A 16,503-nucleotide genomic window follows, 5' to 3' on the forward strand; every position below is an offset into this window, starting at 1 on the left:
TCCATTATTGCTTTCATTTAAAGAAGGTACCACTTTTTTTCTTTCTTTCTAGATCTGATTTTTTTTCTGTGTGTGTAGTGAGATAACTGTATTAATATATATACATATATTGGATTTAATATATACTTTAAAATATTTAACATGTATTGGACTCACTGCCATCTATGATGAAGGTGGGAGGAAGGAAGTGAAAAGTTGGAACAGAAGGTTTTACAAGGGTCAATATTGAAAAATTACCCAGGCATATGTTTTGTAAATAAAAACTAATGGAATGGCCAGATTATGTCTTGATCTTAAATTATGCTATAACAAATATAAGATCTGAGAATTTATTCATCCTGCCAAGAACTGAAAATTGTCATCAATGGCTCACTGCCCTCCCATAGTTGTAATCCTTATAACCTTAGAAATAAATGACCCATTAATAGGATTAAGTGTGAGCAATTGGAGGTAAATTGATTGGATCAGGCTGTTGTAGACTGGAGCCATATTTTGTGTTTGACCTAAGAGGATTTTTCAATGCAATAATATTACCCCTTCTCTGGAGAGATGCTAAGATAATTGAGTGCAGGTCTGAGAAGTACACGAAGTCAAAGAGCCGGATGAGTGAATTTGAAGAAAGGAAGCCCGTGCATCTCTATACCTTCCCCACAGGTGCCAATAATGGTAGTGAAACTGTAACCTATTCAACATGTAAAGGATTGCTTGCCATCTGGGGGAGGGGGTGGAGGAAGGGAGGGGAAAAATCGGAACAGAAACGAGTGCAAGGGATAATGTTGTAAAAAATTACCCTGGCATGGGTTCTGTTAATAAAAAGTTATTAAAAAAATTAATGGTAGTGAAAGGCATTAGCAGAATTATTCAATCATGTGACCCTAGGAAAATGTGAGGACACTTTCCTTAGCTTCTTAATAAAGGGAGGGATATTTCTGAGATGAAGTCAAGTTCTCCAGGAAACAGAATCTCTTTATCAGAAAACCTCAGATCAACACTCTTGCTTGGCCTGAATGGCCATTGCTACCCACTGCTCTCCCATTGCTGTCTCCTGCTCTTCCTCCAGCAACCCTCTGGATTGAACCCAGATATACAGACCAGCACTCTTTCTTAACCAGAACTATCCCTCATCCTGCCTTATCACACTTGACCAGACATCCAGCTTAAGTGACAGATCAAAAGGGACTCAAATCTCTCTGAAATTCTTCATAGACAGCTTTTCTTCCACTTTTATCCCTGTGACATTTCTCTATCTTTGTAATAATTAATGTTTCCATCTTTTTTCTTATATTCTCTCATCCCCATTCCCCAACAATTCAATCCAACCCTGCCCTCTCCTGCTGCAGTGTCCCCTCCAATTCCCTTTCCAAAGTGAACAAACTCCCCTTCCTTTTGGCTCTCTCCCTTTCATACTTTTTCTCATTCTTTTCCCTTGCAGGGACCTGGCTCCCCTCTGGTGACACTGCATTTCTATCTCTCTTTTCCAGCTCTCCTCTTATATTCTGGTCATCCTGGTCCTGATAGGGAAGGGAGGAGACTCCTTGTTCCCACCTGCCACTTACAGACTCTCCTTTTGCCTCTTTTCTTTGAGGTCCACATAATTAAAATTCCCACCAGTAAAAGTTATAGCAGCTGTTGTATAGCATCCTCCCTTTTCTAAGACTTTTCTCACACCCTCCTATCCTAACTCCTGCTCTTATACTAGAGATGTACTCACTCACCTTTTCTTCCCTCCGCTTTCCCCGGTCCCATCATGACCTACTCATATGTGACTCCTCAGCCGGACTACATCTTGCCATTATCCATAAATGTGCCACTTCTCTCATTAGAAATTGGCTTTCCCCATCTCTGACCACCACCATTCCTCCTCTTACACTGGTCCTTTGCCCTCCTCAAGCTCTCCATTCCCTCCAACCTTAAGTTGGATCCTTGTTGACATCACTCTCCAATCTCCGAGTCATTTCAACCCCTTATTTGTCCTCTGCCTTTGAATCCTTATCCCCTTGTCCTTTCACTGCTCTTTTTCTTGCCTGACTTCCATTACCTGCCTCCTCCTCTCTTCTTACTCGTGAGCTACTAAACAAATCTGGAGGGAGTCCCACAACCTTGTTGGTATGTTATAAACTCATATTGTAATAATAATAACAACAACAATAATGATAACAGTAACATTTATGCAGCATTTTAAAGTTTGTAAAGGGCTTTTCAGTCTTCTCATTTTATTTTCACAATCTTGCGATAGTGTGATAGATATTTTACATTTATTAAGGACCTCCTATGTGCCACACACTGAGCCAGGGATATAGAGAGAGGCAGAAGGCAGTTCCTGCCCCCAAGTAGCTCATAATCTGAAAAGGGAAGGCCCCACATGAGGACAAATGGAAAAGCAGAGAGGCTGAGATGGGAGGGGGGCAGGCTGATGAAGTCCTGCAGCCAGGTATGGAAACAATCCCAGAGGTAGGAGTTGCAGAGTTGATTTCATATTGCAGAATGATGAGTTTTTGGAGATCATAAAATCAGATCAGTCTATGGGAAATGATGAGGTGATTTCCACACTTCCTTAAATGGTGGAAAATTTGGAAGGAGCTCTCCAGCATCCAACCTTCACCCTCTCCTAAGTCAGAGATCTTAGGGTAGGAGGTGTGAGTTTCAGAGCTGACTTCATCTTGCAGAATGAATAACTTTTACAGATAAGAAAATGGAGGCAGTGATTAGCCGACTTGCCCGGAGTCAGACTGCTGGTTAAGGAACTTAAGTTTTCTTCACTTCAGGTCTAACACTGTATTCACAGAGTCATTTAACTACCCTTTCTACAACAATGCAATTCTTTTATTTTTAATGAATTTCTTATTTTTCTTCCCATAGAAGTTAGTCTAGACCTTGTTCTTTCTCAAAATGATATAGTCCTTCCTTCTCCCTCAACTTCTCCCATCCCCACTTCAGCTGAGGACCTTTTACTTTCTTGAAAAAAAACTGAGGCCATTTGATAGAATTCTTTTCACCTTAAAACAGTTTGATATTCTTTCTCTCTCCTTACCTCCATTGTTGACAATGAGGTGTCCCTTCTCCTTGCCAGATACAATCCCTCTGCATAGGCACTTGATTTCATCTGCTCCTATCTTTTCCTGCTGACTCCATCATTAATCATTCCCACTCTCTTGAATTTTCAAACTCCCACTATTGAGTGGTTCCCTTATTATTGCTTTCAAACATGCCCAAGTAAGGAAAGAGAGATCTGGCAGGGAGCTCACCTGTTAGAAGAGCAGGCCTCAGAGCCTGTATTCTTTCCTCTCTGGGTTTTTAGTGACACTGCTTTGTTCTGGTTTGTCTCCTCCCTCTCTAACTGTTCCTTAGAATTCTTTGCTAGTTCAGCATGTTAAGGTCTTTGTAAACCTATTCGATGTAGTTGACACAGAGGTATTTTCAAAGAAATAAGTCATTTCAATCATTTTATTTATTTCAATCAACCATTTGTGGTTAACAATTCTTTTTTATCCTTAAGCTTAAGAGAAAACGTTTAGCACAAGCAAGGTTAATGCACTGTTTCTTTATTCAGTTACTGAGATAAAATTTCATAATTTAGTTCTCTAAGAACTGATCCACGTAAAACCCAACAACTTTAACTCCCCAAGTACATCTGAATCACTGTTTTCTTTACAGTCAACTGTGGTCGTTTACATATTCTGTGATTCTTTAAACTTGATTTTACAAGGATTTCAAAATGTCCTTAGGTTATGACATGTCTTCTATCAGGGTACTTAGGGGAAACAAAAAGGAATCAGACTGCTTGATTGTATAAATTTATTCAGAATATGCTTAGCCTTTGATGAAAATTAGAAGTGAATGCTCACAAGCAGTAATTTTTCATGTATAATTCTATCTTTTCAGAAGTTTAATTTACATGGTAACTTTTATATTGTGAAATTACTTGTATAGGAAAGCTTTATGCGTTCAAGTATTTTGCATGATGTCTGATGTGATCATTAACAAAAGTTGCAATGAAGTAGTAGTTATGATCATATCCCTGGAATAGAAAACATACAAAGATAGTCACCAAGACAGTCAAAATATATGCAAAATAATATTAAGTACTAAAAATTTGGCTTCATTCCATCCAGTTTGTTTGCTTGAAAAGAAGTTCACAATAAAAAATAAAAGGATTTCTATATACATACTTTGAAATTTTTATTTTATATTTAAATCACAATGTGCTTTGTAACATCTTAATTTTTTTTAAATGAAAAAAATGGCATTCCACAAAGATTGGCTTACATCACCATTTTATATGCTAAGAGAAGACGATATCAGTATATTAATTAAGTTTAATATCCTATGTGGAGTAAAGATGACCCTGACATTCCCAACAATCATGATATCATTTGTGGAGATTCATAAATATAGAGAAGAAAGAAACTTAATTATAAGCTGTATAATGGGGATACCAATCAATAAAGAAATGAATCTCAAATTATAAATATATACATAGGAAAAAAAATTTGGAGAAAACAGTCAGACATATAATATCTTTTCATGGATAGCAAAGGTATCTTAGATCTATAATTCTAAAAATTCTAAATTCTAAAATTCTAACTTTTAAATTTTTAAAAAAGGCAGTTCTCAAATAATACAATTTTCCAACGATGTGGAGACAGAGGTACAAAGCAAATAGACATCTATTAGATTCACTTAATGGATGTTGAAAAGGAATAAATAAATATATGTGTCTAAACAATATAGTCCCCTGTGCACATTTCTCAAAATCTCATTAAAATATATGATATACATAGCCAAAGTTGATTCCAAAGAAGAGATGAAAAGACATCTTCCTTGTTCCTTTGCAGAGGCAGGGGTTTGCAGGTGTGGAATATTGGATGTAATATCACACTTAAATGTATTGATTGGCTTTGCAAAAATTTATGACATTTTTTTCAAAAAGTTAGGCAAATTAAATTTAAGGGAATTATCTTGATAGAATTTAGCAACATGTCAAGTATGGCCAAATTCTATCAAGTTGCAGATAAATGCAAAAGGCAAGAAGAGACTTTATTTTGTTCAATTAAAGCCATCAAGATACATGTAAGAAAAAAAAAACTGCACAGGGAAAGACATACATAAGGAGGAGGAAAAAGTCAATAAGAACAGCTTTTAAGAAAAATTTCACTATAATACTCTGAAAAGAGGGCTCTACAGGAAATATATTCAGTTGTAAATTTGAACAAATAGGAAATTTGTTCAATTGCAGACTTGAACAAAGAACTTCTCAAAGGTTTGATGGAAATGACACGATTTTTAGGGGTTCTATAATGCTAAAGAGGGTCATAATCCCTCATTGTCAGAGGAAGTTAAGTGAAATTTAGAAAAAGCTTTTCCAGTTTTTGCCTAATACTAGTTTCTGTTGAATAGTGGAAGTCTGATGAGAAAAAGTGGGAAAGGTGACACTTAAAAAAGCCCACTAAAACAAACCAAATAGGGGCAGCTAGGTGGAGCAGTGGATAGAGTACCAGCCCTGAAGTCAGGAGGACTTGAGTTCAAATGTAACCTCAGACACTTAACACTGTGGCAAGTCACTTAACCCCAATTGCCTCAGCAAAAAATAACAAACAAACAAAAACAAATAGAAAAGACAAACAAAAAATTATCTGTGCTTTAGAGTCCAGCTACTAATCCCAGGAACTATGGAAGATGAGTCTACATTTTGACTCTTGTGCCATGCTATAAATTTTTGGGAACCAGCAACCAAGAAATACTTCTACATGAAAGTCATGGAAATAACTCAAAAACAATCCATCTATTCTTTTCCCAAGACTACACATGAAAATTTATATAATGAGAGTATTGCTTTATTAGGACTAAGCCCTGGATTATTTGGTTTCACATTTCTACTTCTAGACAAGAAGAAAAACCTTTATCTAGGTCACAACTGATTAGAAGGATATAAGGCTTAAAAGAAAGAAAAACAATATATATATAGAAAAAAGATGACTGCAGAAGGAGAAAAATATTCTGGAGAAAATTCAAAGGGAACTAACTATTTAAGCTTCTCAGTTTTTCAAAGTAATAGGATGTAACAGAAAGAACACATGAGAACTGAGTTGCAAATCCTGTTTCTAAAAAAAGGATCATAGGCAAGTCAGTTACCTTCCCTGAGCCTCATTTTCCTTTTCTGTAGAATGGAGAAAACAATACCTATAATACCTACTTCACAAGAGTGAAGAAAGTTTTGCAAATCTGAAGACTCAATATAAATGGGAATATGATGGTTTTTTCTTCTGCAGAATGGTAGTATGTGTCACCTATCACTCAACAAGCGCTTGTTAATTAGGTCCCTTTGGGGCACTACCTGGATGCTGCTAGCTTTCTCAAACTCAAGGAATACGTCCTGTGCAGTAGGAGACTGTGTTAAGAAGAACAGTGTGATCTCTGAAGACCTGGCTAGCGGCCTGCCCTGTGCTTCCTTTTCAGCTGTCTCTGCTCTCCACTAAGAGGCATCCAAAAAGCCTATTTCTGTGTAAGTCCAGGTTTATTTATCCTGTGTTAGTTAAGGACCTATCCAAACAATACGTTTAAAAGTAGCAGTAACATTTAACCATATTTTTGTACTAGGCCCGTCTTCCTGAGATGGGGGAGGGGGCAGAACATTGTTTTTGTTCCCAAGGCAAGAGAAAGAAAACCATCAAAGCAGAACTAGCAGTTCTGGAAAGGACCGGTCAACTGATTGCCCTATTACTTTATTTATCATTCCTGCAACTTCCATGGACAAAACGCTCCTCCAAGGCTATCGCTTCTTTCTATATGTTGCCTTTCCCAATTAGTGCCTTGAGAGCAAGAACCGTTTTGCCTTTTATAATTCTTTCCTCCAGTGTCTGGCACATAGTAAGCATTTAATAAATCTTATACTTTGTTTAATGTGAGATTCTTCTCTGGCTCAATTTGTATCACAGTCCACATATCCCTCACCTCTCCCCATCATATACGTGGGGACTCTGCTTCTCTTGAGCAGTTGTATTTTTTGTCTTTTGAACTAGCCTTGCTTTCCAGTATACCCTTTCATTATCCCTGGGCTATTTCTAGTTCTCTCCAGACCAAGTGCTACTATTTCTGTATCAATGAGCAATTATATAAAGAGGCACACATATGTGTCCTTCTATATCTTTGAGAACTTGCAAAGTTAAGATTTCAATGGGAAGCTACTAATTATAGACAGATGGATCTGAATGAAGGAAATAGATGTGCTTACAGGCAAAGCATTCTAAAAAAGGCATGGATTTTAAGCCTTATTATAATTAGGATCAGCATCTTACCCTACCATTCAGTAAACATTTATCATAATTAATAGGTTCTGGGTGACAGAGTGCTAAAACCTGTGAATCTTAACAGAAATAATCTGAGAGAATCCTATACGCTATCTGAGAATTTAAAAATTCAAAGCAATAGCATTATTCTCATTAATAATGGTGCTTATAGAGTCAAAAATTCATCTTTCTGGAAAAAGAAAGTAAATATCTAACTTAAGGAGCCAAAGAAAATTAATTTAAGAAACTAAAACACAAAACATATTAGTTATACATCCTGAAAAATACAAGATGGTTGTTAGTCAATAAACATTTTTAAGTACTTACTATGTTTTCTGATATATACTAAGTACTTAAAAATGTTTATTGATTTACTAAAAACTAGGCATAACAAAAAAAAAAAAAAAGACCCATAACCAAACAAAAGGTAAAAGATGGTCCATTTCTCAAAGAACTGCCATTGTAATTAGGAAACAACATGCAAACAATTATATATAAACATGATTGATATAGGATAAATTAGAGGTAATTGCTAGATAGAAGGCATTAGCATTAAGGGTGATCAGCAAAGGCTGTTTGTCTTTATTTTTAAGATAAGGTCTTAGCTGGGTCTTACAGGAAGCCAGGGATGGAGGCGAAAGGACCAAGTCATGAAAAGCTTTAAATCCCAAACAAAGGGCTTCATATTTGATCCTGGAAGTGATAAGGAGCAAATAGGATTGACTAAGAAGGAGGGAGACATGGTCAGTCATGCCCATTAGGCTGATCACTTTGACAGCTGAGTGGAGAATGGATTGTACTGGAAAATAGCAAACAGACCAATCAGCAGGCAAAAGTTTAGGGGTGATTTCAGACGAGACTGCACCAAGGCAGGAGCAATATTGGAGGAAAGAGGGGGACGCATATTAGGGGTATAAAGAAGGCAAAATAAACAGGCCTTGGCAGGTTATAAGCCTAGATGACTGGGAGGACGGTGGTACTCTCAACACTAAAAGGAAAATTATAAAAATGGAAGGGCTTGGTGAAAAATGATGATGAGTTCAGACTCAGACATATTGAATTTAAAATGTCTAAGATCCAAGTCGAGATGTCCAACAGATAGTTGAGATGCAAGACTGGAGAAGTAGATTTGAGAATCATTTGCTTAAAGATGTTAATTGAATCCATGTGAGCTAATGAGATCAAGTGAAATCCTATAAAGGAAAAAGACAGACCAGGCAGAATACTGGGGAATGCCCATGCTTAGCAGGAATGAAGTTCCAGCAGAGCAGACTAAGAAGGAAGGATCAGATACATGGAAGAATAAGGAGAAAACAGTGTCACAAAAACCTTAGAGAGAGAATATCAAGAAGAGAATAGATGACAAAGTCAAAGGCTGCACAGAGATCAAGAATAATGATGATTAAGATTATGATAATGAAGACTTTGCATTGAAAGATTACAATATGAAGGGAAAAAGAAAAAAGTAGAAAGAAGTTCTGGTGACTGCTAATAACAATATTTTATCTATTAGTAAATCCCTTTCCCAGCTCAACTATTTTGTATCTATAAAACGACTATAATGAAATTGCTTATGTTTTCTGTCATTAAGGGGGCAGTACCTTCCTCATCCCCCACAATATACTTTAAAAGAAAAACTCTGACAGCAAATTTCTATTTTGAGGCTTAAAAAAAAAAATCACATGCTTCTTCCTTCACTCAGTTCTCAAAGTGGAATCAGTATTTTAGATATTATACTGGATGCTAACACTGAAAAGCAGTATTTTCCTCCACCTCCTCAAAAGCCCTAAGAGTTCAGAACTGAATCAGCAATTAACTCTTCAAAAAGGGTCTTCATAGAAAGAGAAGAAAAAGACCGCTTTGTGTTTTTCATTTGTAGATGGTGACAATATCTCCACTAAAGTCCTATTCTGATGTCTCTTCTGGGAGCAGATGTAATCTAGGGTTCTCCAAGGCTATGCTAATGGAATACAAGCTCTGGCAGATCCTAATGAGCTAGAAATGCTTAAAAGTTAAGGCTATGGGACAAACATGTTTGTGGCAGCCCTTTTTGTAGTGGCAAGAAAGTGGAAACTGAGTGGATGCCCATCAACTGGAGAATGGCTGAATAAATTGTGGTATATGAATGTTATGGAATATTATTGTTCTGTAAGGAATGACCAGCAGGATGATTTCAGAGAGGCTTGGAGAGACTTACATGAACTGATACTGAGTGAAATGAGCAGAACCAGGAGATCATTATATATGGCAATGACAAGACTATATGACAATCAACTCTGATGGACGTGTCTCTCACCAACAATGAGATGATTCAAACCAGTTCCAATTGTTCAGTGATAAAGAGAGCCATCCACATCCAGAGAGGATTCTGGGAACTGAGTGTGGACTATAATATAGCATTTTCACTCTTTCTGTTGTTATTTGCTTGCATTTTGTTTTCTTTCTCAGTTTTTTTTCCCCTTCTTGATCCAGTTTTTCTTGTGCAGTAATATAACTGTATAACTATGTATACATATATTGGATTTAACATATATTAGACTACCTGCCGTTATAGGGGAGGGAGTGAGGGAAAGAAGGGGAAAATTTGGAACAGAGGGTTTTGCAAGGATCAATGTTGAAAAATTACCTATACATATGTTTTGTAAATAAAAAACTTTAATTAAAAAAATAATTAAGGCTATAAGTGATGGACCCATCATTTGAAGATGATCCTGTCAAAGTTTGGATAGGCTCATCACAAGATTGGAAATTTTTATTATATATACATATATCTATATCTATCTATCTATCTATCTATCTATATATATATGTGTGTGTGTGTGTGTGTATATATATATATATATGTATACATATACACACACACACACAGTTGGTGCTCCCATGGTACTTTTCCAGTTTTTAGAATCCTGGATTCTAGTCTTTGTTTTGCCATAAATCATTTAATCTTTCTGAACCCAATTTTACTCATATTGACAAAATAAGAGGGATTGACTACATTTCAGTATTAGACAAAACTTTTTTTTTTTTTAAGCACATAATCAAGTTTTCAGTTTTTGGGCAAATCCAAAATCAATACAGGTTTTATCTGAGACTGGTTCTGGAGTCATGGCCCAGAACATTTCCATTCATTTGTTTATTCAATAACATAAAGCCTAAACAAAACCTAGTTTAGACTATGCAAGCCAGACTTATTCTGATCTTGCCAGAATAAAAGCCAAGGGAAAATTGTGTCTCAGCTGAAAAATGAATTGGGCCACAATAATTTCAATGTTTTCTTACTCTGGAGTTGTTGCAAAAACACTTTATCTTGGCCCTGGCCTAAGTATAAATTAATAAGTTTATTGGTTGCCAAGAAGAAAGATATTGGAAAATAATGAGTTTCTCCCCTCACTGTTCACTTTATCCTTTCTACAATCTTCCTAAGTTCTAAGTTTTTGCCTGAAGGCTAACAGTCTTGAAGTCATATCAGAATTTCCTGGCACAGTCCCTGGACAGAAATGCAATGAGGAAGTATAATCTATTTAGATACACACAATCAGCATAACCACTTATGGCTAAATTCTCTAATAAACTATTGGACTCGTTTGGAAGATTTAAAATACTTAAATGAGTGACATTTTATTTTCCTATTCTTAATATATTTTATTTCTATTTTTACTTTTTTTGAATGAGGGAATTGTGGCTAAGTGACTTGCCCAAGGTCACACAGCTAGGAAGTGTTAAGTGTCTGAGACCAGATTTGAATTCAGTCCTCCTGACTTCAGGGCTGATTCTCTATCCACTGTGCCACTTAGCTGCCCCTTTCCTATTCTTAAAAGAGAAATTTGAAGAAAGAAAAATGAAATCAAATATAATTCTCTTCTCTCTGGAGCAATGCACGAGGTGTCTCTGTTTCAGGTTTTTGAAAAGAGATAAGGTTTTTGATTTCTTTTTGGTTTTTTACTGTAATGTATAATATAGTTATAAAATGTTTAATATTTATTTGACAGACATTTTAAAAAATCACTTAATTAAATGGATTACTTAATGAACTGGAGTTTTATGGTTCATTTTATTGTTGTCAATTAAAAAAAATTAAAACCTTATGCAACATGATTATTTTCCATTTTCATTTTTAAATTAAAATAGGGTTTTCCCATTTTGTGTTTCAAAGGGGGAAAAGAAAGAAATAAACCATAATAGAGTATCTATCATTTGTCAGGGCAGTGGATGGTAGAATGGATATAGTGCTAGGCCTTAAGACAGGAAGATTCAGACCTCCTCTCGTCCTGTCAGACGAGACACCTCGTGCATTGCTCCAGAGAGAAGAGAATTATATTTGATTTCATTTTTCTTTCTTCAAATTTCTCTCTTAAGAATAGGAAAGGGGCAGCTAAGTGGCATAGTGGATAGAGAATCAGCCCTGAAGTCAGGAGGACTGAATTCAAATCTGGTCTCAGACACTTAACACTTCCTAGGATTACCCTGTATTTACTTGCATGTAACTTTTTACTTACACACACACACACACAATTCCTCTAAAAGAACCTAAACCCTGGCTCTTTTCAGCAATGAGGTGACTTGTGATGGAGTGCATCCAGAGAGTGGATTGTGGGGACTGAGTGTGGATCACAACATAGTATTTGTATCTTTTTTGTTGTTGTTTACTTGCCCTTTTTTATTTTTCATTTTTCCCCCCTTTGAGCTAATTTTTCTTGTGCAGAATGATAAATGAGGAAATTTGTTTAGAGGAACTGCACATGTTAACCTATACTGGATTACTTGCTATCTAGGAGGGGGAGATAGAAGGAACAGTGGGAGAAAAATTTGGAACACAAGGTTTTGCAAGGATGAATGTTGAAAACTATCTTTGCATGTATTTTTAAAATAAAAAGCTATTATTAAAAAGATTTAAAAAGCCATTAAGAAGGGAAAAGAATCCACGTTTATAAAAAATAAAAATAAAAGAACCTAAGTCCCCTGAAGATTCTTTTCCTTTGTATCTGACTCTCTGATCCCTGGCACAAAGCCTACAATAGCAGACATTAATGAATGTTTGGTGACTGACTTATCAAACAGCCTTATCAAGGCAACATTAACTGGTAATATAACCTCATTTGAAAAATGTCACAGAGAAGGATGGGGGAAGATTATGAATTGTGGAACCTCATAAAATGGCCAAGCATAGTGAAAAGGAAAATGGTAGGCAGAAACCTTTACCTGAATTGCCCCAGAGAAGTCAAAGAAAATTTAGAGAAATAAGGTCAACAAACAGAAGCAAAATGGAACTAATCCCACCAGTAATTTTCTAGGGATCAATTTTTATCATCAATATTAATATAATGATCCCCACATAGCTGTCATGAGCTCAGGCTCCAGAGTGCCACCTGAGAAAGCTGAAATGACAGACATAAAGATGAAGTCAGGAAGTCCAACAGACAAAAATTCATGATAGAGGAAATTATTATGAAAGCAAAGAGGGATCAATGTTCTAAGATAACTCAAAGAGAGGAAAATACTGAGCCAAAAAAAAAAAAATTATGGCTAATCTTCCTACCAAAAAAGTGATATGGAGAAACTATACAGACCCACAATTTTTCATCTCTTTAAAATCTTTATGGGAATGATCTACACCAAGGTGAAACAAATAGAAATGGGAGTCACTAATCCATATATAAGGATCCTTGTGGGGAATATATTAATTATTAAAAGATAATAAGATAGATAGCATAATATCTTGTGTTGTTCACATTAATCTGGTTCAGTTCTGATGGACATGGCTCTCTTCAAGAGTGAAGTGATTCAGGTCAATTCCAATAGACTTGTGATGGAGAGCGCCATCTGTATCCAGAGAGAGAACTATGGAGACTGAATGTGGAACTCTGCTCAGTATTTTCACCTTTTTGTTGTTGTTTGTTGGATTGTTGTTGTCGTCATTGTTTTTATCTGATTTTTCTTGCACAGCATGATAAATGTGTAAATATGTTTACAAAAATTGCACATGTTTAATCTATACTGGATTACTTGTTTAAGGGAGGGAGAAGGAGAGGAAGGAGTAAAACTATCTTTACATGAATTTTGAAAAACAAAAAGCTCTTATCATTTAAAAAAAGAAAAGAAAAAAGAAAAGGAGGCTGGTCATGTAACAAAAATAAAATAATTTATTGTGAATACGTAAATATGGTGAATAATGTAAATGCTGCACTATTAGCTATGGGATGTCAAGACAATTAGACAAAGACCTCTAGAGCATTGGGTAAATCCTGTAAAAATCTGGGGTCATAGAATCATTCCTAGGAGTGCATATCTAGTCATGTATTTTCTTGATCAACAAAAATGTAGTACCAACTCCTTAAAAATGGATATTTTAAAAAAAAAATCTTTAAAGCACGGTATTTTTCAGTATTAAAAAAGCCACTGCAAAATACCCAAAAAGGTTTTAAACCACTGCTAGATAGAGGACTTATTGGAAGATGTGGACAAAAATAGCACAGTGTGAGATGGCCAATTGCATTCATCGAGAGTGTAAAACTTTATCAAGAAAAATTTACATCATGAGAGCCATGTGAATATTGAAATAAGATGGATGGAAAATACTAACTCATATTACTACATATTTACCTCATGCTCTTATAAAAGAATAAAAAAATCAAGACTTCTCTAAGAATACTATCATTCAAGAGAATATTTTTATCAAAGTTCTTCAAAAATATAAGCTAGAGAAATTTCTAGATAGAAGTATTATTAAAAACTCATTATTATTATTGATCTCATTTAATTGCATTTTTAAGAGGGACAAATATTTTCCCTCTGCTGATAGTACTTATACTACGCACCTTTGATTAAGACAGGTATGTGGTACAATAAAAAGAGCACAGGAATTGGTGTCAGAAAAACTTAAGTTCAAACTGACCATTGACACTAGATGTGTGACCCCGGTAACTCACTTAACCTGTTCCAGTTTACACATCTGTAAAATGGAGATAATAATAAAACCTACTCTCAGACTTCTTATGAGGAAAAAATCTGATAATTTTCATATATTTTGTAATCCCTTAAGTGTCATATAAAGGTTTTTATATTATTACTGTTATCTGAACTGTGTACTCTATGTTTAGTCTTTAGTCTTTCTTTAATACCTTAAATACTTCTAAATTCAAAGAAACAAAGTCCTGCTAATGACACAATTTTCTCCCTCTTTAGACAGTACACACCCAATTAAAAAAAAAAAATCTGTTTGAATGAAAGTCTTCTATTCCAACCATAGTAGAATGGTTGAAGGCAAAAACTGAAGGAAGGTTAGAAATAGTTAATGATCCAAAATTCTAGCTTTTACTTAAGTCTTTAGTGTTGCTATATAACTTATTTTTACTATGTTCATGATATAGCGGTAGTTCAAAAACTATAGCAACTTCTTTTACATAATACTTCTTAACTGTCAAAAATATCTCTTTTCCTTAAATTGTCTCTACACAGTATTTGACACAGAAATTATTGTAATCCAATAGGACATTAATTTTCAAATATGCCTTAAAAAGACACACCAGAAATATTAGAGTGAGATCAAATTCAGATCAAAGAAAAAAGCTCTGACAGGGCTTTTTTGATTCAGATTACAGAACACAAATTCAAGAGAAATAATCTGCCTTGCTAATACCTACCTCTTGCAATCTAAAAACAACTGGAATTTTCCGTTCTGCACAGGCAGCTATAAAGTTGTCAGGAAGTAACTGCCCATCTTTAAGGAACTGGTCATCCTTTCCTTGATCAATTAATATGTCCAACTTAGAATCAGGATAAGACTTCACAAGATGAGTAGCATCATATGCCTATAAATCAAAGGAAAAATTCAAAACTCATTTTTACAATGCTTAAAAAAGAAGAATTCTAGAACATGAAGTACCCTGGAGATAGTATATCAAACTAAGCCAGGTACACCTTAATGCTACTAAAGTGAACCAGAAACTAAAAGCAACCCAGATTATAGGGCTGATTAAATCTGAAACATGATTACATCTCTAAAGTGAAGCTACTAAATAAAGTTCTGTATATTTCAAGATAATCAAGATAATTCAAGATAAATTTTAAGATTTATTGTTAAAAGCTTCCTAGATTCAAGTTCCCAGTTTATTAATCCTCCTCAAAAAACAAGGATCATCTTCCTTGAGCACTCTTTGGCTCCCAACCTTTCCTTATAATTCTGTAATAGCAACTCTAAGCTACTTCTCAAATTCAATAAAAACATCAAATCATTTTAAAAGATGTTTTTAATTTCTTTATTTTCCTTCACATCTGGGGTACTCTCTATTCAAACCAGAAACATTATCTTCTGTGTGAACCTCAAAAACCCACACTAGTATTATTCTACTTCTAGTCATATCATATGATTTTTCTTTTTTCTCCCCTCTCCATGTATGAATAAGGACCTTCATTTATTTTTGTCCATAAATATGTATTCTAGATACAAATCTGTTTCTTAAAAAAAAATAAAATAAAACCAACCCAAAAAACTTCCTAACTTCTCCATCAGGCATTTTTAATTCAAATCAGCACACATGTTATTAACAAACAAATCCTCATACATAACTAGGCTCTTGTCATAGTCTGACTGAATACACAGCATTGTCACAGACACAGTAAAAAGGTGAGTTAACCTAAATTTTACAAGATATAATAGGCTATAGACTTTTTGCAATAGTAAGAAGTACAAATTGCCTTTTTGTCATTCGAGACTATTACTGGAACACCCTCTTTTTAGGGTATCTACTATAATTAGTCATTGTTTAAAATCAAACTTTTCATCATTTTATACACATACACACACATTTATTTATTTATATTTATACATTCTACTATGAAATTTATTCCTTAAATGTGAGATAGAACTCAAGTATGGCTATGTAATATCTCATTTATATAACTTTTTAAAGACTTCAATATATAAAGTATGAATTATTTAGTACCTACCTCCCACTTACTTTTATCTGATCCTAAATATCCACTGAAGGCCTTTTTACCCCAAGGGCAGAGAATTGGATTGCAGATTGGAGAGAATGCTGATACAGACTTCAGAAACAAAGAAACCCACGTTTTAAAATCAGTCATTTTGGAAGACAACATTTGGACTGATACATTGAAAATGACTAAAAAGCTACTGACATATTATAAAAAGGTTTGGGAATAATTTTCTTGAGTTATCTTTGGTTTTGACTGTAAGTTTCTCAAGGGCCAGAATAGC

At 35.0% G+C, this 16,503-nt stretch overlaps 1 protein-coding gene across 2 annotated transcripts in view; it reads right to left on the minus strand.

Moving 5' to 3' along the window:
- Nucleotides 1-3,430: 3,430 nt before the first annotated feature.
- ESD (esterase D) overlaps nucleotides 3,431-16,503 on the minus strand; it is a 35,638-nt gene continuing 22,565 nt past the window's right edge. For both annotated transcript variants that reach the window (XM_051987317.1, XM_051987316.1), the window contains exons 8-10: nucleotides 16,233-16,331; nucleotides 14,927-15,094; nucleotides 3,431-4,018 (exon numbers count right to left, since the gene is read on the minus strand). In XM_051987317.1, the coding sequence (XP_051843277.1) occupies nucleotides 3,938-4,018; nucleotides 14,927-15,094; nucleotides 16,233-16,331 (348 nt within the window). In that variant the 3' untranslated portion in view covers nucleotides 3,431-3,937. The remainder of the gene's footprint in view (nucleotides 4,019-14,926; nucleotides 15,095-16,232; nucleotides 16,332-16,503) is intronic.

The sequence above is a fragment of the Antechinus flavipes genome, chromosome 3 (genome assembly GCF_016432865.1).
Source record: "Antechinus flavipes isolate AdamAnt ecotype Samford, QLD, Australia chromosome 3, AdamAnt_v2, whole genome shotgun sequence".
Lineage (NCBI taxonomy): Eukaryota > Metazoa > Chordata > Mammalia > Dasyuromorphia > Dasyuridae > Antechinus > Antechinus flavipes.